The sequence below is a fragment of the Meleagris gallopavo genome, chromosome 4 (assembly GCF_905368555.1).
Source record: "Meleagris gallopavo chromosome 4, MGAL_WU_HG_1.1, whole genome shotgun sequence".
In the NCBI taxonomy this organism is placed as follows: domain Eukaryota; kingdom Metazoa; phylum Chordata; class Aves; order Galliformes; family Phasianidae; genus Meleagris; species Meleagris gallopavo.
In genome coordinates, this window is record NC_139407.1 from 8,900,428 (window position 1) to 8,924,727 (window position 24,300).

Below are 24,300 nucleotides of genomic sequence, written 5' to 3' on the forward strand. Positions count from 1 at the left end.
TTCATATGATCTCCATCTTCTCTGCAACACCCTTTTTCCTTTTGCATCTCAGAGACACGGAGGTGGAACAGTGCGGGGAGGAAAGAGCTATGGCCACTCTGCAAGCAGTGCTGTTCTGCAGCTAGTTGAGGGTCAGCAGTGTCTGCCACTGCCATCTTAATCCTGCCTGCATCCATCTCAGGCAACCTTTGCGTTGCAGTTCAAAAGGAACTCTCATGAATATCATTCTTGGCCATGCACAATGTTGGTATGCAGTACTTCACTGCTCCCCCCTTATCTCCCTTCACAAACCTGTCCTGCTGACCAGAAAGAGGAAAGGAAGAACTGCCCTCCATATTCACTCTATATAACACAAGGAATAATAGGCTTAAATTGCAGAACAGAATGTTTAGATTAAATAGAAAAAAAATAAAAAGAATAAGAAAAACTTTCTTGTGAAAAGGACAGGAAAAACTGGGCTACAGCACTGGGTAAGGTGTAGGAACTCACCCCTGGAACTGTGAAGACCACTGCAGACAAACATCTGTTGGGAGCTGTTTAGAGATGCACTGATCATTTTTGGGGCAGGGGACTGCCTGGAGATTTTTCAAAATCTCTTCCTTCCCTTTGTAGTATGATCAGAAAATAGAGGATAACACTACAAAGTAAAGTTTCTTTCAAGGACACAGGTTAGTGATGCTTCATACTACCTTCCTCCCCATGCAGTAGGTATATAGTGAGCACCCTGCAGACGCAGGCGGTAGAAGGGACCGAGGGTGGATAGGATGACAAAAAGCTCATAAGCTCATATTTTCATTAATTTAACAAAATCTCCGGTGGAAGTAAACACTACCTTTGCCACCGTTAAATTGGATTATAAGATCTTCAGGGCTCCAATGTGTCTGTGCAGCTCAACATCTTAATCTCACCTATCTCTCTGCCTACCAGCACAACACAGAACATTCATCACAGTCACCACACCAGCTAATTCTCACGGTGCAAGAATAACAGCTGTATGTTCTCAGATAGCTTAGCCCAGAGTGTAGCATCGGATCAAAAAACCGCCACAAATGAAAATCCACTACAAAGCACAGTGCGAAGAATTAAAACGAAGCCTCAGTCTGGCAAGCCCCCGCTTGTCACAGCACCGTCCCATTCACAATTACAAACTTTCTACCAGAATCTCTCGCTTCAGTGAGACAGCAGCACATCCTACCTGCTCTGCACAGACCCTTGGTCACCATAGGAACAGGCTGCTGTGAACTCCCATCTCCCTTCAGGGTGTAATTATTCCAGCGTATCTCCCCTATCCCCCACCCCCCTGCCCCGCAATGTTACTTCTTTGTTTAATTACTTTGTGTAGCCTCGGCTTATCACACAGATTTTCAATTAAATTAAAAGCAATAAAAATCTATTTCAAATTGTTCGCTTATTGTGCTTGAATCGCAATGCACTTAACAAAACACTTTTAATGGACTCCTCACTTAACATTCCTTCTGTCTCAGTGACCTTGAAGTTACTGAACATCTGTTTCATCCTTATCTTTCACTGAAATATTTTAGACAGATGTAGCCATAAAAAGTCATTGACCTCGAAATTCAAGCCTTAATTCAATTATTCCTATGAAACCTATAGTTTGTGCATAATTAAGTCAGAAGGAAATGCGGTCACACACTGATTTTTTAACACTCCTGGCAGAAGAGAGCTCTTATCAAGAGAGCTCCTACAAAAAGCCCCAGTAACCTGGAGACCAAAAATTTCCATGTCAATTGAACTCTCTACTCCAAAGAAAGAAAAAGTCATCTGAACCTATTATTGTGCAAAATTAAAGCGGTCCCCTGCATGCCTTTGATCATTTTGCATGTCTTAATTCCTTTTTCCAGCCCTTTTGTTTCTGATATGTGCACTGGCCGAACTGAAAGAAACAATCTGTTACTAATTACTCGGATCTGCTCTGCACGCTCCTCCCAGCACAGCTGAGTGTGTGTGTGTGTGTGTGTGTGTGAGACAGAGAGAAAGAGAGTGAGGAGCATCATCCACGATCACAGCACAAAACTGGAAACAAACCTCTACTGCTGCATGGCTCTAAGTCTCATTCGCACCAGGACCGTGCTTTCCATTTCACACAGCTTCACACGCTGTTCAGGCATACCAAGAAGCCCCTGCCCAGGGCTAGCTTCCTTCTGCCATCAGCATGTTTTACTTCTCGGTGTCCCCAAACAATCCCTTTACACTAATTGTAAAGTTGCAAAGAGGAGAAGAATCTACTCATAATAAATGAGCATTTCGAGCCAACTGCTCACCCTGCTCCCAAAGTCATTTGGGTTCCTGCTTCCCGAGCTGTGAGTGCCTCAGTAAGCTTTATCACTGCATAGGACAGTGAGGGACTAAGGATGATGATCTCACGTTGCCTGTGCTCCAGTCAGAAGTGCTACATTTCTTCATGGCATCATACTTGGCAAATGCTTGCCTGCTAAAACAGAGGTAGAGCAATGCACTTAAAATCAAGTAATCATTCTTTTGTATCTCTGGCACTGACTCGTCATCTCCCAGGGACTGAAATTGCTTCCACAAAAGTAATAAGAGTTCTGCCATTAATTCAAGTGGCAACAGAATCAGGCTTAGCAATAGATCTTTTTCTGCCATTAATAAAGACTGCTCTTCTTTTTTTTTTACTATTGCGTACCTTCAGAAACACACACTCAGGCAAAAAAATCACACCGATGCCCTTGGCACTGGATGCACACTCATTCTGCAACAATTCACAGCAAACAATTACCTGTTCAGTGTCTGATTAACTTTTTTTTTTTTTTTTTAATTTACATCAACTTTACTCTTTCTGACAACTAAAATCGGATACTTACTGATGCCAACAGCTGTAATAAGTTTAATCGCAAGTTCTGGGATTTCGCACTGCATAAAGAAAGGTTCCAAAATGTAGCGTCCAAATGCCAAAGATATCACTGCTGTGGCAGCAGGGCTAGAGCAAAAAATAAGAATAGGAAAAAAAAAAATCACAAAATTCATCCACAATAGCATGTAAACAATACTCATTTGGGATCACGCTGTAGCATTATTATCACAGAACCACAAGGTGTACCCAGCTTTGGTCCCTTTTGGTGACTATGGCACCACAGGCTGAGATTTCTGAGCATAACAGACAACCAGAAACTGTTTGGCTTTGCTCAGTGGCTCTGATCCTGCCAGTGACAATTCTTACCCTGTGGGGTTTTACTACTTCCATGGTGTGAAGCAGCCATACAGAGAAAGGAGATGCATCAATGCAAATATTCATTGCCATGCTCGCAGTGAACATGGCCAGATTTAATTTGTATAGGCAAATTAAAAGTTTAAAAGTTGATGAAGACTGAACTGTGGTAGTGAGATACATCTCACCCCTCATAGACAAGCATATTAATTTCAGTGAGGAAGAGAATTCTGCTTTACTGAAATAAGAATCACAAAATTAACCCAAGCCTGTTACTAAAGTCTGAGACAATATAAAAGATGAACGAAAATGGCATCTCCTAAAATGCAAACACTATTTAAAATGCATGTTATTTTTATTGACAAACAACTTTCCAGCATTGTGGCAGGGAAAATCCTCAAAGCACGGAAAGCCCCTTTCATACAACAGAGGAACATAATGAAAGGCAGGCAAGCCTGTTGCATTTCCCAATCTGAAATGATATCCCTACAGCCTTTCTCCTTGAGGCAAGCTAAGTATTTGCCACAAGCCTTCACATGTTACCTTCCACTGGACAGATCACAGGATCTGATCTCCATCATACTGCTACACACAGCAAGGAGAAAGGGGGCCTCAAAGGATTTTTGAGTGAAACAAGAGTCCCTGCAAATTTGTTATGAAAAATCTACAGCATTTAATAAAACAATGCCTTAAGTGCAGAATATACTTCTCCCAGTTGAATTTTAACTAAAAGACAGTTGCTAAGAACTGTGTGGAAATACTGCAGAGAAGTTGTTATTGTTCACTGAAATCCTAAATTGGATTTCCCACCAGAGAGTTTTACCTTTGAACCAAAAAGAGCCACAACCCAACCAAAGCATCACACACTGCATTGGACAAAGCCACAGGGAGCAAAGACCTGAAGCATCTTCCTAAGAAACTTTCTACATCAAGTGAAGGCAGACAATAGCCTGGGCGCTTGTTCTACCCATCCATTTGCTGCCTTTACTTATCTAACTGACATAGGCAGCTCACTAGCCTCCAGCTCTCATATTCTGTATCTGCCCAGTTTGAAGTGGCCTAGAAGAACAGATCTCTGAAGCTTTCCCTGGGCTTGTCTGCTCAGCCTCAGTCCCTTCCTCCAGAACCTGGATTTTTCCCTCTTGTTTTAAGGAAAATCTAGCTCCACACCATTCACTTTTAAAAACAAAGCTCGTTAAGGTTATATCTTTAATAAATAGCTAAGTCTCCTGGCTTCTCACACTTGGAGAGATGCTGCTGGCAGTGCATTTAGCCAGTTGAGGCCAAGGCTGAGGGAATGGGGCATTTTCCTTTTGACTGCAATCATAAGGATCAGCAGGCTCCTAACAGCTGTGCGCTCACAAATGCACACAAAGCAAATTAGCAGCTTTCATTTAAGGGCAAAGAGAAAAGAAAAAACCTGAAGAAGAAAGCCAGCGGGCAGGGGCAGGCAGAGGGCCGGCAGCACACACTGCAGGTGCATGAGTCACCTCTTCAGCAGCACGCTCTTACCCAACCTGTGGGCAATCACCAGCTCCAAGTGCTGCAGACAACTCCTTCAGTCATCCTCACTTGTTTGAGAACCTGCCTTTTTTTTTTTTTTTTTTTTCTTCTTCTTGTTTTTAGGTGCATGGTACACCTGACTCCTGAGAGAAAAGGTGCTCCCACCTGTACTGGATGAGGAGCGTGGACCGCTTCTACAGGCAATGCTAGCATGGTTTACTCAGTATGTGGACACAGCTAAGTGTGTCTTAGACCATAAAATAGTGGCTTTAAGTATATATGAGAACAGGAAATGTTTATTTTGGTTGTGGGGGTGAAAATCCCGCAATCGTTCAGAGGAAAAAAGGCTGAAGTGAAAAGCATGCGTGCAGCTCAGCCTCCTGACAATAACACTGCTATGCACCAAGGCTCAGCCCCTTTGGTAGCTGCAGCCAACTAGTTTGCCATGCTAGAGTCAGCCCTAAAACTGTGCCCAGAGTTTTGGCAGTGCCGCTCTGATCACAAGTTACAACAAGTCCATCTCCCTCGCTGCCTCTTGGGTTGGATGATTAAAGGACCCACTGATGTTCTTTCCCATGCAATCTGATTATGTACTGGGTGTGGGGCAGAGTGCAATGACTAAGAGTGTTTTGATGACACTCCTGGGATGCCGTCGTGTGTACAAAAGAAAAGAAAACAATAATCGAGGAGAGGAATTTACAAGGTCTGGTTTCTTGTGGGTACTCATCCTAGGAAAAGCATCCCCCCACCTACTAGGGTGCAGGTTAACAAGGGGATTTCTCACATGACTCTCCTTTCATTATTGTGTAAGGGTATAACTATGTTCACACCACTGCCTCCCTCGATGAAAACCGAAACTCTGCTTCCTCTTTCTGGTTTTCTTTTCAGAAAGCATTTAACAAGATTAAGGGATCCACTCTTTTGTCACATTTGATGGAGTTTATTCAAAGGTTACGTATGAGTGAGGAGGATTGCAAGGGGCCATCTAACACGCACAATCATTTCCTCTGGAAATGAGATAAGGATTTAAGGTTTCATAATGAGTCAGCACTGTTAGCAATTTTAAATTCAACAGTCTATGCTAGAACTCGTCAATATTATGTAAACATAGCTGTGATTTGTGATGAGGCTTGTGCATCGGTGACTCATTTGCTCGTATCAGAAGAGAAGGCAAAGAAGTACTGATTGGCCCAGGGCAGGAACGCAGCATTCCTGAGTTTATGTCACACAAATGAACTGCCCTATTCTATAAGCAACGAGCCCTCCAGTTCCAGTAATACTATAAAATAATCATACTTTTTTTAAAAAATGAGCCACATTTTAGTTTGACAAAAAGATCCGTTTACATTATGCAAATTTATTTGCAACAATCTAGTCATTCTGCATCTTCTTGTTGCAATTTCCCTATACAATGCCAAGGGCTGTATCAACCATAAGCTTACACACCACATCAGTACTTTGGGCATTTTAGATACATAAGGACTCAATGTTGCTTTATTTGGCCAGATTTCTGTAGTGACTTCTCCAGCACACCAGGATAACAGAAGATGGGGACCAGAATTGACATCTAGAGAAAACACAGCGCACCCAGATCTCAAATCTTCTGGGTGACAACTGTGCCAGGTGTTATTTCTGTATCCACAGACAACAGAGACTGCTCCAAAAGCCAGCACCTGGGCTTAGAAAATGTAAAGGTGACATTCCTCTTCCACTATACTTCATGTAGGCATGGGTATTAACATCAACGGATGTAGCAAGCTTAGCAAAATCAAAACATGAATTTGTGTGACAGACAGTTTTTGTAGAATCTTTTTTTTTTCCCATACATACATATATATATGTCTTTTTGAATGTTTCAACAATGAGACGTAAAATAGCATTGTTAAATTGTATGGAGCAGCCACACTAAAAAACTTAGCTGATAGATCAAGATATCTTTGATTTGTGCTTCACACAGTGGAGAGTTTTCATTATGACTGAGAAATGCTGTGCCACAAGAGAAGGAACAAACTTACCGAATAACGAGCAGTTCCACCCAGACTCTCACAAAAGCAGGCAGCGGGCCAAAGGCCTCCAGGATATACGTGTAGTGACCACCAGATTTCTTAATGCATGTTCCCAGCTCAGCATAGCAGAGGGCACCTGTGAGCATGAAACTGAGGCATCACAAGAAATATCCAGAAACAACTTTCCAAAGATCTGTAAGGTGAACAACCAAGCTGCTATGGTAACACAACAACTTCTGATACATTCTAATCCTCCATATTCTTTTTTCAAGAGGGTTAGAAGTTTCATGTCATTCAGGTGAACTTGTGTAAGCCATGGCACAAAGTGTTTACAAGCAAGGTGCTTCTTACTCACCCACATTGGTGTGGCACAAAGTGCTGCATCATGCCAACAGTGCAAAGCCCTATGACACACAGTTGTGAGCAAATATTGCCCGGCACCATCCAGCTTCAGAAAGCCTGCCTCATCCTTGGGGGAAAGCCTGAGTATGGCATTCCTCTCCCTCCTCAGCCATGGAGAGAGCAAGCAACTGGCTCACATTTGGAAGCAGGAATCACAGATGGAGGATTTTCCTTACTGGTACCCCCGAAGTCATGCACACCAAACTCAGGGAATGGCTTAGCTCTATCAGCACTGGGGCAGCATTGGATTTCCCAGCAAAGAACAGCTCCCCGAGGAGATCCTCAAGGCTGCTGTCAGCATGATGCGTCACCTCAGGCATTACAGAGCTGTAACAGCACACTGCAGCCATGAAGGCCTACACAAACCACCTGCTAGCGCTGCTTGATGGCCCTCATCCAGCCTTACAGCCTGTGGATTCTTCGCTCCATGGGCAAAAAGGACACTGGGTCTGCTCAATGCAAGCAGCCCTTTTTGGAGGAGCCACAAGAAAACCAGTTTGTAAGCACTGCATTGCACAAAGCATTACACAGATCAGCAACATATGCAAAGCCTTTTCCCCACCTGCTTTTAGGCTGCTACATGTTAAGGTGAAAACTACAGCTTTCAAAACCACCTGACACATACCAAGCCCAATAAAGCCATAAGACTTTACAACACATTACATCCTCCTTCTTTTGCTTTGTTTGGGGATTTGCAAAAACATGACAGCTTTTATCCAATCATCTTTAGCTTTCCTGGAAAGGTACTTACAGAAATTCTTAGAGCCACATTAAAAAAAAAAAAATATATATATATATATTCACAGGCTTTCTCTTGCCATCCTGCTCTGGAGTGATTCAGAATGAAACCAAACGATGCTTTGATACATATTGCACAGACAGCCTGACTTTTTTCCACAGACTTTACTTCACAGTCAGAAAATTACTACTATTGAAGTTAAAGGTAAATAGGAGATGCTTAAGCAAATTCTGTTTTGACTACACCTAAAGACCAGGGTCCTACGACAGGGTTACAAATTTGAGGTGTTTCTTTGTAGGAGAATTTTTGTTACAGGCAGGACTTAAATGTTTGGACAAGAAAACATGTTGCACATTGTGCCACTACAATTAACATTTGACCAGAACAGGTCCTAACTTCCTTGAAATGTCTGTTTGGCTTGGGTGGACTTAGCCTCCAAACGCTCAATGCTGCTTTTAAGCTCAGAGCCAAGTTACACAGGGTGGCATTTGCACATTCCACCTATTAGACAGACACGTGTTAGCCCCTAGTTGTCCTCCCTACCTCATGCCAGAAAACAAGTCGTCTCTGTTTTAAATAAAGCCAATACTCATGTTAGTTCCTCCGCTTCTTTGAGATTAACTCATTAAGGAGGTCAATGGACCCTCTGTCCCCCAGGAGCCAGGGTGGGGTTTTCCGCTCTGAATGGGGCTTTGTGTACAGAACAAACCACCCAGCATTCCTCAGAATGTAATATTGTTAAAAAGAAACACAGCAAAATTAGTAAAAACTGTCAGAATGGGCAGGCCAGCCATAAAACTCATTTTACGCATTTGTTTCTGCTGCATTCATCCTTGCAACCTGAATTTTTCAAGGCACACTGTGAGCGGGGAATAAAGTGAAAAGCAGTAACATGAGACAGGGGAGAGGGGCTGTTGGTATTACTGCTCTGCTCCCTCTCATACCAACACAGATTACACCCGGTGGGAGTTATTCCCTGAGACCTTGACCGAGCCTCCAGGGAACCAAGCAAAGCTGCCTCAACACTTTGCCCTGCACACCAGCTGCCAGGGGCCTCACAAGCAAGCTGTGAGCTACTTCTTAAAGCCAGAAGAACAGCATATTACATACAGCACAGCTAAAGGGAGAAACTGGGAACTTACTTTTTTCTTTAGGGACCCATGAGAAACAACCTGCACTCACAACCTGCGCTGACACAGCGCCGGGTGACAGGGATTGTGGACTGCTGTGCCTTGCATGCAGCAAAAGCCTTCCGCAGCCCCATTGGTTCTCAGGCTCCATGCTGAGCCTTGATATCCAATGGAAAATCAGACAAAAAACAGGAATAATCCACCGGCTGCCCCTCCAGACCAATTGGAAGCATTGAGCAGACTTACCGAAGAGCGAGAGGATGCCGCATGCTGTCCAGACCATCAAGGACATGCCCACACTGCCTGTGTTCTTCAGGATCCCCTTGGGTGAGATGAAGATGCCAGCTCCAATGATAGTGCCAATGATGATGGAGATCCCCCTCAGCAGCGTGACTTTCTTCTTCAGTACCACCTTCTCCTGCGGCTGCCTGCTGTCCATGGAGGGCAACCTGCCATTCGGCTGCCCCTGCAAGTAGCTCCCATTAGACACTGTCACGACGGCAGCTTTCCTCACCATGCTACCGTGTCACCAGCGTGCTGACAGCGAGCACAGCCAAAAAGTTCACAAGCTTTTTCCTCTCTCAGCCTCTTCCTCCGCCGCCTCTTATCGGCGGCGTTGCTCCTACGTGTAGGTAGAGCTCTGCTCTGCCCCGCTGCCTGCCAGTGCTCGCAGCACCTGCACCCTCACCCTGCCCACGGGCACTGCCCTATCGTTGGGAACCAGCTCAGCTTCCGCGTGGACCTGTATTTAAGCTCTTGTCGTACCAAGTTACTCCAGCTGAATGATGATGCAAATTCTCCAGGTTTGCATCAGCCATTTGAGAAACCTCTGGCATTACTCAGCACTTTTTTTTTTTTTTTCTTCTCAAAGCGTAGGGGCATGTTGCACAACCGACCTGAGCGTGGTAGGAGGAACAAAGCCCTCACAGGAAACCCAGCCCATCGAGCTCAGTACATCGCCGCCGGCACCCCCAGACACGCTCCCCAATTTTTTACAGCAACTTGTATGCAGAAACAAAAGCCTGCCGAAACACAAAGCATGTCGGAGCGCGAGGGGAAAAGAAATCAAACAGGATACGTCAGCTCTGGGTCTGATCCAGCTGCTTTTTCTCTCAGTTCTCTTAGTGAAAGTTCAGCATGCAGGGCTGAACTCCTCATCCTGCTGCAGTGGGTCAGCCTCTGCCTACCTGCGAGCTTATGAGAACTGTCTACACCTACCTAAAGAACACATACAAACCCCCGTTAGCCCGTGTTGCCTGGCAACACACCCAAATCAGACTGGTGAAAATCTAGGTTATTTCCCCAGTACAGTAATTTTCACACAGGCGGCGTTTCTGGGATGTTGGTAGCAACTAGACAGTGACACTTCCCCTTCAGAAACACCATCCCTGTCTGCAGATGCTATGCTCTGGCAGGAGGAGAGCTGCAGGGAGTCTCCAGCCACTCTGCAATCCAAGTGTTCCCTCTCACAAAGCCCCTCAGAGCGGTCGGATTGCTGGACCCTGCAAACTTGTGTTTCACCACCCGATTCCTCAAATTCCAACCTGAGAAATTAAAATCTTAAAAAGAAGAACACTCTCCTAAAGCAGAATGAAAATCACTAGCCTTCAAGCGCTTGTCAGCTAATTAAGGGGCATGCAGTACGTGCCAAAGGGAAAAATCCTGCCCAGCTTAACTTCTGCAGCTGCTCGTGGCTTCAGATCAGATCAGTGCACAAAGAAGTGATTCCTGGGGTTGCTGTTTAATTGGAACCCGGGATTGGGGTGGAGAAAGATAGCAGTAAAACGGCATTTTATCATGTGAAAAACAGGCGCTGAGCTCTGAGCACAACTGTGCCTTCACATTTATTTGGGAAACAGGAGATGCTGGGGTACTAAAACACTGCAGCTGTAAAATTACAGTGATTTTAAAGCCTCACATTTTCAGTTATCACTCACCTGTAATAATTTGCACCAAGGTGAAACAAGGCATGCTAAAAGCTTATCTGGTTTAAATGCACGCAGGTAAAAACAGAAAGCATTTCAGCTTTTGACTGCAGGCTGGCACTGCCTGTCTTCTAAACACATCCTGCCCTGCCTGCCTCAGCACTGCTTGCACCTGACCTCGGGACATGCCTGCTCCTCATGCAGCACTGCTGGCTCTGAAATGAGCTGACTCTCCCAGTTCTGGTCACACATGAAGCCACGAGGAGGTGTCATACTACATGGAACTGTTTTCCCTTGGTATACATTTGTTAGACAGTCTCTCAACAAGATCATTAATGCCTGAAGTAAGTAACCAGATCGAACCAGGAAAAAGCATTAACCACAGAACTGGGCTGGGCTGATGATCTTTATTCTCATTTCCGAAGGCTGTTTACAGAAGAGACACATGACATCTTGAAACATCTAATAGCATAATGTAGTCATTCTTACCTAATGCTTACCCTGTTTCAGTAGGAAGATGGCTTCAGGATCACATCAAAGCTCAGTGGCCTCTCAGCTGATCCCCAGGCAGCTCCCTGCCACCCAGCCATCTGCATCAGTAGTAACACTGGGCAGTCAAATGGCTTTCTAATTTCATTTGATCCTTAGCCAAAAGAATGCAAAAATGTTCTGAATCCACATTTGCCCTTTGGACATCGCTAGTAACACTCGCCCACACGGGGAAAAGACTGCTTGCTGCTTCTATCAGGGAGGATGGTGGGCACGGAAAGCTTAAGACTATGTAGAACTCCCACCAAACTGTCTAAAGTGTGAATAATCAAGGAGGGATAGATGCAGAAAACCCTTTTTCTGAACTATTGGCAGCTTGCTCATGATTACGCTATTCACAGCCTTCCCAGTGAGCACTGCAGTGCACAGCAGTTCTCTATACTATCCATTAATGTCAAACAAGTTCCCACATTCAAAGCTTACTTCAAACTATCAGAACAGAGAATACTTATTTGGTGCTCGGGGATAGTTTGTGGTTTTCTGGAAATGTCATGAGAATCCTCTGCTGAGAATGCCCACTGCTGCCCCACAGTATACCGCACGTTCCAAACCTGTATCCATCACCTGCAGCCCACCACAGGCTGTGGTACCATCCTTGGGCAATCACAGCACAGCACTCAGTCTTTTTCAGAGAGCCCTTCCAAAGGCACGGGGCTTAACCTGCCTGACGTTCAGAACAGCTTCTTCTTCCATAAAAACCTGTGCTGGAAACGGAACAAAAAGATAAAAGGTACAATTTTCTGACTGATGAAATTATTGGAAGCAATGTTTCTAAAGATGATGCTCTGAAAACAAACCTTCAGTCCCTGATGGCAGCTGGCATTGTGCACAGCTTTTTATTGTTTCTCTTTGCTCTTTTTCCCCCTCACTCCCCAGACATTTTCTCCTGAGCAAACATTTTCAAACATAACAGAGATCATCACAGTGAGATGGCTTCCTTCTGAACTGCACCATCAGCCCTAGGACAGTGCTTCACAGGCTGAAAAGCCTTGATGCAGAGTTGATACTAGCAGGCCTTGTGCCAGATTCCTGGATACCACTAAACCTTGACTCTGAAGAAGCTACAGTGTGGATATTTCCCCTGAGAAATGCTACCAGGCACAAACACACACACCTTAACAATCAAGTCTGGACTTGAGTTTCAACTTCTCAAGCCCACATAAACTCCTTGATTTCAAGGTGTAACAAGAATGTTTTGATAATCCTTCCAGGCATTTGCATATCAGCTCATTGCATCAAGCATCTCAAGAGTCACAAGTCAAGCCTCCAGGCCATACACTGCCACAGCCACTGAAGACACAGAATAAAAGGAAGTATGGCGAGGCAAGGAAAACCCCAAACTTCTCCGTGTGGGTGGCACGGCATGAAAAAGTTGTTTAGAAAACTGGGCTGAGTCTTCTCTGCATAATCCCAAACTGCTTATGTGCCTCAGAATGCAGCTCTGTAGGAAAGTGGTAGTCTGGTTTCACGTGTCAAAGGAGGACAAAATACCTACAAGTCTTTGTTTCATGTAGACTATCTAGTAGTAAAAACTTGTGACTGGAGATTTTCAGTTCCTTTTGTAATGTTAAATATTTTAACTAACTCTGGGAAAAAAATATCTGTAAGCAATTTAAATGCTTGGCTGTTACTGGGAATTAAGTGAGAAAAGCATCATCATTTACAGAAATCCCAGTAGATCAAGATGGGTTTTAATGTTGTAAAGAAAACCTGGAACTGTAAGAAGATGGTACGGTCTCTACTGCAAGCCAAAGTTTTAGTTAAAAAAAGGGAATTATAGAGAAAGCTGGGGGATGTTATTTTGTAGTCAGTCTCACAAATTACTCAATTATTTTGCATCCTACTTTGTGCTGGATTCTTTAGAAGAAAGAAAAAATAAGAAAAGGAGAAGGAATGAAATAGTTCCCCAGTTCATAGGTTTCAAAAAATCAAACAAAAACCTAGAAGAAATCCAAAAGCAATTCAAATGTTATTTCATGAATTTTCAGTAAAAGACTGCCAACAAAATGCCTATGCAGTCAGCAAATAGAAATCCGCTTCCAAGAAGCCTACAGTCAATGATAGCAGTTTAGAAAGCAAATACTTCTGAAAGATTCAATCTCCAATTCCAGGGCTGTTCAGCCTGGAGAAAAGAAGGCTCCGGGGAGACCTGATAGCGGCCTTTCAGTATCTAAAGGGGGGCTGTAAGAAAGAAGGGGACAGATTCTTCAGAGGGGTCTGCTGTGATAGAACAAGGGAAAATGGTTTCAAACTAAAAGAGGGGAGATTTTACATGAATGTAAGAAAGAGGTTTTTTGTTTGTTTGTTTGTTTGTTTGTTTTTTTTAACCATAGTGGTGATGAGGCACTGGAACGAGTTGGCCAGAGAGGTGGTGGATGTTCCATCCCTGGAGACATCCAAAGTTGGGCTGGACCAGGCTCTGAACAACCTAATACAGCTGTAGGTGTCCCTGTTCGTTGCAGGGGAGTTGGGCTACAGGACCTTTAAAGGTCCCTTCCAACTCGAAGGATTCTGTGATTCAATTAGCTGATATCTGCCTATCAATTTTCAGGCAGAAAAGAAAAAACAAAGCTTTTCAGAAATCCGTCCTGTATTTTTCACTACTAGAGCTTTATTTCCAGCTGCAACCATGATAATTCCAACTGAACAGTTGGATGTTTTAATGATTTTTTTTTTTTCAAATGGACAAAAATCATTAATGCCTGGTGCCAAGCAAGAAAACTTCAAATGAAAAAAAGCCAATTTTTACTGAAGCCCTACATACATGGATAAAGGATCGTGCTTTAAACCATCTCATTTTTCGTATTTGGAACCTATGCAATTATAGCCTAAGCAATGCTGTACATAAATATTATTCTTAATTTTTCCATGTTTGCATTTCTTGTCAGCAGGATGAGACAACAATTTTCAGAGTCTCTATGTTATCCTTCCTTATCTTTTGGATGCACACGCTGAGATATCCCATGGCTTTCAAGAATCAAAACTTTGTGGTAAATTTCTGTCAAAAATGCACAGATTCCTGGCACAAATACAAGTTTTTTGTTGACTTCGGGAAGCTGCGATTTTACTTGAGATTTCTTCACTTAGGCTGAGTGTGTCAACAAAATTAATTTCCGCTTCTGAAAAATTAGGCTTTCTAAAAAATGAAGACAGGTAATTATTACAGAAAGGGTTTTCTTTCCTAGTTCATCTCTCCATTTTCTTGATGAGAATTCTTCACACTAGGTAAAAAGCTTATAATGTGAAGAAACCACATAACAGTTGCTTAGATTATTATACTGAGAGTTAGCCGATTAACTAATCCCTGTTTGCTTTTACTGCATTTTTCATACAATTTATCCTGTATTATATACACAAGAAATAGGATGCTGGGGCACTTATCTTCCTCCTCTATTTGGCCAGGTCTTGTACTTCACGCGAATCACATTCTCCCATGATGAGTCAAATTTTCTATGAAATCCTTTTAATGAGTTAATGATACTTATTCCAAATCACAGGTGTGACAACGAAATTCAGCCTCTGAATCCTGTTACTAAAATAATCTATACAAAATCTTGGAAAGGGGAGTTTTCAAAAAGTTGAGCAAAATTTCAGTGTACTGACCACTCCACAGGGAAATCTTTCAGATCACTTTTCCTAATCTGTACTCCAATTCTTTAAACTCACCCCAAAAGAAGGTCACCCTTCCTTCTTGTCAAGTTTAATGAGCTTATTCCCCTCCTGTTGCATACAACTTAGACTACATCGAGCATAGATTCAAAGTTATTTGATTTTTCTGAAACAGAAAACTCTTACCCAAGCACCCAAGAATAATTGTAATGGGATTTTTAGTTCCCTTCTCATTCCTCTCTCGATTGCCAGATGCAGCAACAGAATTGCATCTGTGGATTTCTCCTCTGGTTCATTTAATATAGCTTTTTGTCTGGAGACCAACCAAATCCTGGCCACAGCATCTCACAACTCATGAACACAAGGTCAGGCTCCAGTCAATAAATTGTCAGGTTGTTAGCACTTCTTTAACATCAGCAGCAATGGCACAACATGCGCATTTAGAGATGGACAAAATCTTCACAGTCAAGGGCTGAAGCAGTGTCAGAGTTTACCAAAAGGAGGGATTAAACAGAGAAAAGCAAAAGCACTACTCAACGTGGGTGTGCAGAAATGCTTCACCGGCGATTGGTGGTCAATCATTCACACTGGCATCATAATTTAGCAATGAAATGTGGCCTATGGATCCTACAGGGAATTGTTTTATTGGCATCTAAATGTGCACACTATGTCTTCTTGAAGTATTAAAAACTCCATCAGAAAGAGCAGTCGTTTGGAGTGCTGCCAAGGCAGTTCAGCAGTTTGTACTAGTGCTGCTCCATATATTATTCCTACATTTCAATAGGGTAAAGCATCTCAGTGCTGAGGTCAGCTTCTGCTTCTTCTTTGAAAGTGAAGTTCCTCTTTTCCACATTCACAATATACTCTTCAGAGGTACTGTCCATCCAGGTAGGACTAGAAGAAGGTACTGAACGATGCTATACTGCAAATCACATGAATATTTAAGTATTACAGAAACTTAAGCTGGGAGAAGCCTGGCCTTCTCCTGTATCAATTTTTGTCTAGGTTACATGATGCACACTTTTTTACGCTTAATTTAAAAAAATTGGAATAAATATTTATTTGACAGGAAGATAGTCTAAGCAGAGAGATTGAGATAATCATTTGAAGATATTATTTACTAATAATTAACTTCAGTTTATTAAATTTCTTCAGAGAAACTAGGGAAAGTACAGTATCCCAATTTGGCTTTCTGAAAACCATATAGATTTAAAGACACAACCTCATACACCACAGTAACAAGTTTGGTATGCCTGGGGTATTTTGCCATTTATTGTTCCTCTACTTTGATTTTCCTTTTTCAGTTCTCACCTTTTCTTGCACTTTAAGTACACTTTATAAATTCTGAGCTGAAGTAGGAGCTATTCAGAAATTTCTCTTATTTTTCCATACTTTTCAATGCTCCTTCCCAGGGCAAAGAATAAATCTCCGTGAACAAAGTCTCATTCATTCTTTGATCTCAGCATCCATCATGACTGCAGATAGCTTATTAAACCTGTATCAAGCAAACAAACAGCTTATCTCAGGGCTATTTTATTGTCCTGCTTGCCCCTCAGGCTATTTCAGCATTGCTCATTTGAGGAGGACTTGACCAACCAGCTCTAAGCCAGCCTCACTGTGAGGGCGTTCTCTCCCTGATTTTTTTCTCCCAACTTCCTCCTCCAGCCCAGCCTTGCACAAGAAAACAATGAGCAACAGTACTGATAGCACTCTCGCTAAAACAGATTAACAACCACAAATCTGTCTCAAAGTGGGAGGATGAAAGAACTGATAGCAGACACCTGGTTCAACAGCTAAGGTACCTAAAAGCAAAGCATGCCTGTGAATCCATTTATCTTACACCACAAATAGTGAGCAGCCCAAGAGCTCCTTGAGTGGGGCTGCAAGACAGTCTCACATCAAGTAGGGATGCCTCTTGAGGTCATGCAGAGATCCCTTACACCTTGATGACAACACGCCTTGCCAGTGCAGATCTTGTGAATGTGACTAATAGTTTCTTTTAAGTTTAGCTAGCTTCATTAAGATTATATCTTAGATTCACTGTAAGCTTTGCTAGCTTTGCCAAAATCACATTTTGGACTGATTGTGCACATACAATTCCTTAGGTATAAACTACTGACAAAGCCTGGGACTAGGAGTGAATCCAGCTGCACTTAGGCTCCTTCCCTCTGTGGTTCAAAGATTTTAGAAAGCAAGGGGTTCTACTTTGAACATCGTGACTCAATGGGAAGGTCTCCTGTATGTGTGTATTTAACCCTAATATCTATAATCAAGTGCATACAGCCATCTCAAATCTTAGTTAAGTCACTGTTAAATCACTACATTATATCTATATTGTATCAGTAAACATACTCCTGCTTCTCTCTCATTAGCGAAGTGTATAATGTAGTTGTTCCCAAATATGATACTTGTGTGTCCACACTAGTGCACAGTCAAACAGCAACCTCAGTGAGGAAATAGCCATTACCAGGGTACCAGCCATTTCTTAATCCATCTGGAGGATGTATAGTGTAGACTGGACCATGCTAACTTAAACCACAGGTGCCAAACTTCTTCCTCTCCATCCAGTGGTCGCCTTATGTGAGACAACTGAGCTGGCGGGCTGAAAGGTCAGTGAGTCAGGACTAAAGCCCTTGGCTCAGACCTTGACACACATAGCATGTAGATCCTCGTAGCTCCATCATAAATTATCCATGCCCTTCACTGTTTCATCTTCCCTGTGATTCTTCTATAGGCACCATCCTTATTCACTAATAAAAGAAAATTTGAATTTTTTAATATGCCTCACTATCAATAGCAACTCTTAAAAAACAAATTCTCAGAGCATTTTTGCCTGGGCTGTGAGCACACAATCAGAGCAGCTGACTGGCAAGGGTCATTCTCCTGGTAATGGCAAATGAGAGCTGTGCCCTAAGCTCAGTAGGTCCTTTTTCAAATGGAAAAGGCTTTATCACCACAAAAAAAGCTTTACCACCACAAAAGAAGAGGCACTAACAGTCGAAACACCAAAAAAGTGCCAGCAGATCCTGATGCAGGAAAAGAGTAGCTTTGATGGACCGTCCTCCTTCTACAGACAGCCTGGGTAAGCTGTAAAGAATTGAGGATACCTTCGTGAACCACAGCACAAAGGACTGAAAAGTCAAAGTAGTAAATAATTTTACTTAACAGAATGTATTTGGCTTTATATTTCTAATATTACTTCCCAAGACAAAAGTTATTCTGAACACACTGGGTGACAAAATAGGAGTCCAATCTCTTGACAATTGCTCTGTCAGAGACCTGGAAATGAGAAATGATGCTCTGAGAAACCATTTGTCTTCCTAACTCTCCTTTAATCTCCTCCAGTCCAGTTTTTCTGGATGAGTTCCGAATCTCCATTCTTCTGCACGACCCACAAGCAAGTAGGTATTTGGGAACCAATGCACCAACACAGTGCAGCCACAGTGAATGGTGAGTCTCTCCAAGATGTGGGAGAGTTTTTCACATACTCTGTTTTAATTTCATCTGTTGAGATTATCCTACCCCAGCCTGACCTATACACGTATATAGAAAACATCTCTTTTAACTTCACAGTCTCCTCATAAGTAAATCCATCTTTTTCAATCTGAAAATGAATTAATCTTCCCATTCCACACAGTCCAACATGTCATCCACTCGGTGCATTTTCTGGTCAGTTAAACAATAAATACAAATGCACTTTTCAATCACTTAGGCTAAAGGCCAAAGCTAAAATTCCTAGCCTTAAATACAACAAGGGTAGAACTTTTTACACCAACTCTTATCCTGTTCTGAGTACAATAAACTCAAACGACACAAAATCCTACTACGTATTCTCAGAAAGCAAGCTGTAACTCCTCAGGGCAAAACACCTGCACATTTGTATTTCCTCTTTGTGATCTTGCATATACTTCCTCTTCCCCACTTCTGATAATTAGTAACAGACCTGGGAGAGCAAGGAGGAAGGTGAAGACAGAAAAACAGGAATTCTGCCAACTTCTGGTTTGAAAAAAATGTTCTCTTCTTAATTCTGGTGGCAAAGTTTGCATCAGTTTTCTTGCATTCCACAGCTGTAGCTATCACCAATCTCGTTTATAAGGGAAAACTGTCAGAGTATGCAAAAGTAATCCCAAAGCTAAAAAGCAAGAACGCTTCAGCCTCTGTCTTCTGGATTTTCACATCTGTTGGCAGTTTCTGTAATTGAAGCAGCAGATTCAAAACTCAGCGCCACAAAATATATAATGAGGTGTAACAGTACAGAAGTTTATTAGGTTAAAAGGAAACCTGCAACTATTTTGTTCAGCAAACATAGCCTGAAAGTAAAAATAATATCGTGGGAACAAAAATAAATATGTATTAGTTTGTTTTTCTCCTCGAAAATAAACATCCAGGTGCATAAGAAACTGCATATTTCAGCTCATCAGGGAGTACACCAGGGTAGATGAAAGGACTTTTGGCTCCTTTCTCTCTAACCAGTTCACAGGCTGGTCTCTGAATTTTAATAGAGCCTAGGGAATATATGGTTTTGTTCCTGTTCAGATAGAAAGAGAGGCAGTCATATCCAAAGCACTGCTGTAAGGACTGCAAGAAATAACACCAAAATGGCAGGCAGGCATCAGCACAACCCCAGCATCATCAGTGCAGAAGAAAAACTTGTATCTCTGTGATTACTTGTGGCAGAACCTATCAGCTTCAGGTCCAGAATCTGCCCCTGAAAATAAATATAAATTGGTCTGATTGTGAGGGAAGTACCCAGGGCAAACATTTTCAATTGCCTCTTTGAGCAAATTGAATTGTGCCTATTGGCAATATCTATCACCTCGAGAAAGGGATGCATCTTTGCTCCAGACAAGACAGATGTGCAGTTTAAACCTCTCAGTCACCAAAATGTCCTTCCTACCTAGCTGCCAGGCAAACTAGTCAGCTTTGCATGAAGACCTGAGGATATGATGTTCTGTACAACCTCCCTGGTATTTAAAATAACAAAATTCAGCTTCTACTTACAATTATGCTGAGTAGATAGCTAGGTTTTGCTTAACTTTACCTGCATGCCATTTCTGCTACTTAACTCCTCTTCAAATCAAAATTGTAGAAATTTACTCACATTTGGGGTTCTTTGATGTATTCATTTTGGTTATTTTTCTGTTCATTGGAAATATATTTTTATCCTCTAGAGTCCAACACCATCCTGAAGAGGAAAAACATTATAAACAGATTACAAGCAGCATGCATTCAAATAAATTACATGTTTAAATGTGTCAGTTAAATTATAATGCTCAATTAGACAGCTAATTATGTTGAAAATGCAGTTGTGTGCATATACTGATGGCCACTCCCCCAGCCTGCCTGGCTGCTTCCATTCATACATTGTCCCTTCCTAGGTTTTATCTTTCAAATATCACCTGGTGGAAGGTTTACATAAGTGCAGTCATACACTGCTCCACTGTTACTTCATTTAAAAAAATCATTTCAAATCCTATACAGCATTCCCACTGAGCTGTGCTACCTGCCATCAGAACTTTAGGGCCGGTAGGGTAGGATCTGTGGGGCAGGTGGCCAGATTTGTAGGGGTCACGTTCCCTAAGGCCTTTCCTTCTGCTGGTGAAGTCTCATTTTTAATTACCCTCACCACATCATTTTAAAAGCATACAATCCATTTGTTTTTAATTTATGTGCACACGTGAGTTTCACAATGACCTTTTGAGTTAACAAAGAAGCTGTGTATGAAACCATAATGGCAACATTTACGTTTATAAAGCACTGCATTAAAATTGCCACTGTGCTCATTAATACTAGATAGCACAGTATTAAAACCAAATAGGAGAAAGACTCTGCAAGAGTAAATGAATCAAAATTTGATTTAAGGATAATGCCTTGTATGACAAAACAAATCCACATATACATTTATGACATATACACAATCATTATGCAAGAGAGACCTTTTAAGATACATTGTCTCTGATTTACCCTTCATTTAATTTCTGTAAGTTTACTGTATATATTAGGATCCAAACTAACTGAAGCATTTACACAGCAAAATCCAAGCTCTCATAAAGGGTGACTTCTCTGAATAGTTAAATGACTTGTTTGGCGCTTCCAGGCTGTGACATATCTCATTTCTTACAATATGAAAGGGATCATTAGTAAAGTTCATCAGCATCACCATGTTTGAAATTTCAGCAAAATAAAGACAGCATGAAACTACCAAACAGAAAAATCAGCTCCACTGCAGTTCAGCATACCAGTAGCACTTCAAACAGTCAGCTCTGCTATTCAGTTCTCATGCTTAGATGATGCAGAAAAAAATAATGCTGGAAAAAACAAACAAACAGAAAAGAACAAACACCATAAGCCTGGCCATTTTCTTGTTGTTTGATATTTCTTCCAAATGGCCGTGAGTATACATTACATTTTAAGGTCTGAAAAAATTATGATAGAGTTTCTCCATGCTGTCAAGCCATATATGCCAGAAATATTTGTAAAATTGTTCTCAGTTACTCTATATCTCATGATAATCCATGTGAGACCTGCCAGTAGAGGTAAAAACAACAAAAATAACCCTGTGACTGTAGGTCTCAGCATACGTGGCAGCAAAACTGAGCTTCTTGCAACATCAAAATCAACCTGGATAAGTACTGCAAGTGATATATGAGCCATGGCCTTGACAATACAACAGACAAAAATGATCTATTGTACTCTGCCTTTTTTATTTATTACCTGTACGGTCATTCAAGAAGGAAAGCATTCATAATTATGCTCTCAGGCAGTTCCTCTGAAATACCTCTGAAATCAGGGGATGCCAGGGTGTGTTTTTATGGCACACACTAAAAATTATCAAATTGCACTTTGAAAATAAAAATTCTGCTTAAGCCCTCTTCCAAAAATTTTTGTTGAAATCCACATATCAGTGTCTGACACGTCACTTTGAACCAGTAGCCATGGCACAACAGACTATTGGAAATACACGGAAACGAGGTTTGTACTTATCATTCAGCTCTAGGTCTCTGAGCAGCACCGGCCTGCCAAGGCACAGAGTGACACTGAGAGGGGATACAAACTGCTTAAAGATTTTTAAAGGTTCTTATAACTGTCACTAAGCTCAGTGCTCCACAACAGATTGAAAAATGTGAGAGGCTTTCCAGCTGAAGTCACGTGGGTGTTAAAGAGGATTAACATGAACAGCCAACTAGCAATTGCCAATTTCTTTCTTTCTAGTTTTTTAATCCTCCTTTCTTTATATCTTGCAATAAAACATTTCTTGCCTCCTATTCTATATATTTTCCTCTCTTGGAATAATGCATAAAGGAAGCTGGAAGCCATTTAATAGATGCATCTAGCACAACAAAATTCTGCACTATAGAATCTGCGGATGCAGACTGTGCAGTAAATCACACTCAAAGCAGAGAGTATTAAATCACAGAACTACTGGAACAACTCAGGGTCACAACTGCTCATTTACACAATTCAGCTGCTGTATGCTTATCTCTGCATTCTCTCCAGCCCCCAGTGCGTATATCAACAAAACCTGTTCAGTCAGAAAAACACCTTTTGCTTTGCATCCAAAACCACTTCAGACAGAAATAGAATAGAAATGTTTTGGATGAATCAAACCAAACTGCAGTCTTCACAGGGTAGAGCAATCATCACAGGGTGTCACCACCTCAGAAGGAGAAGGGAGGCTGTGCCACCTCGTCCCAACAGCGAGGGCTGCTTTCACTTTCACCTACACCTGTGAAACATGAGTGACATCATGGCTTGGTCCAGCCCTGTAAACATCTTCCAAACACAGCACAGTGGAAAAAAGTGGGTCCAGAGTACTTGTGGTTAATACTGAGCCAACTGTATTCATCTTTTTCCTCTAGGAACATTTCTTTTGAAAGTTGTACCTTTCAACAACTTTAAGGAAATAGATTTAAAAAAAAAAACACAAAAAACAATGAACCCCAATCTTCCTGATTTCTAACTCAGGATTATATAACAACATTAAGGTTGTTGAATATAATTCAGAAGAGCAATTTGGCATATACGTGCACTAAAACATTTCAACATTTCTCTTTTAAATTCCTTGGGAAGCAGTGGTCAGATTTAAATGCCAAGATGAGGAAGATAAATTTCCGAATGAGACCTCTGAGAGACAGGTTATAGAGAATTTTAACTATTATGCTGAGTGTTCTCCAGGTGGAAAAGAAGCCAAAGGTAAAGTAGACCCCCGGTTCTCTTACATTGTTCATTTAGGTCAGAAACCTTTGTAATGCTTAAATATTTTAAACTAATTCCCCCAGAAAAAACATCATATGATCTCTATTCACCTTTTTTTAGTAAAACTCTCTTGAAGTACAAAGTTGGCTGAGCCCATACAAACTGCTGTGGGGAAGAAGTGGAACATCAGTACGGTGAGAGATTGATTGCACCACCGGACTGATGCTCCAGTGCAGCACCTTCCTCTTGTGTCCTGTTGTGAGTGATATTAACTTGAGGTGAGCCAACTCTGCTCTCAGAGATGGCCCAAAATGGGGGTAGTTTAGATGACAAAATAAATAAGAACGATAATTTTCCACCATATTTGCTTTACTTCTTATAATTCATATAGTCTTCATTCAATTATCTTAAACCAGATAATCTATATATCCGAGTTTAACAAGGACAAAATACCCTTCAAGAGATACCTGTTAATAGGATATAAGGCGTTAACTATCTGAACTCTATCCAGTTCTCTGAGAGATCTTTAGCTCCTGCCTATTTGGGTAGAGGTTTCTAGATGTAAGAAAGACAACTTCAGCAGAATATTGGCTTGATGATCTTTTAAAATACATATTCAATAGCAAATAGCAATTTAAAAAAACAAACAAACAAAAAAAACCCAACAGATTCAAACAGATTTAATGGACCACAATAATGTAAGGGAGAAAATCTGGCCGATCTTCATTCTAAAGTAAACAGCATTTGTACACTGAAAGTGCTAACTCCTTTGTTAACCCCAGCATATGTGAAAAATAGAGAAGCCAAATTAAGAGGAAGAAAGATTCATGTTCTCCTCATGTTCTCCTGAGGGGACAGAGAGGAAGTTCCAGAAGTACATTCTTGCATCCAGTTGCTGAAAGAAATGTGTGTTAGCTGCACAACAACCTCTGTCATGAACCATCAAGAAAATGCGAACCCTATACTATAAACCACCTTCAGTGCAAAATTAACTCTACCAACTGGCAGCAGTAATCAGAAACACAGTAAATTTATATATCACACCACACAAGCA

General features: G+C 41.7%; 1 protein-coding gene across 3 annotated transcripts in view; it reads right to left on the reverse strand.

Annotated features, from left to right (window-relative positions):
- The window catches only part of SLC7A11 (solute carrier family 7 member 11), a 95,583-nt gene that overhangs the window by 47,302 nt on the left and 23,981 nt on the right, over nt 1-24,300 (reverse strand). The window contains exons 5-9 of one of the 3 annotated variants that reach the window (XM_085222082.1): nt 20,152-20,235; nt 16,362-19,241; nt 9,214-12,145; nt 6,706-6,832; nt 2,844-2,959 (exon numbers count right to left, since the gene is read on the reverse strand). In XM_085222082.1, the coding sequence (XP_085078208.1) occupies nt 2,844-2,959; nt 6,706-6,832; nt 9,214-9,484 (514 nt within the window). In that variant the 5' untranslated portion in view covers nt 9,485-12,145; nt 16,362-19,241; nt 20,152-20,235. Of the gene's footprint in view, nt 1-2,843; nt 2,960-6,705; nt 6,833-9,213; nt 12,146-16,361; nt 19,242-20,151; nt 20,981-24,300 lie in introns of those variants that run through there. The other 2 variants (XM_085222083.1, XM_003205399.5) reach the window with 2 other exon arrangements.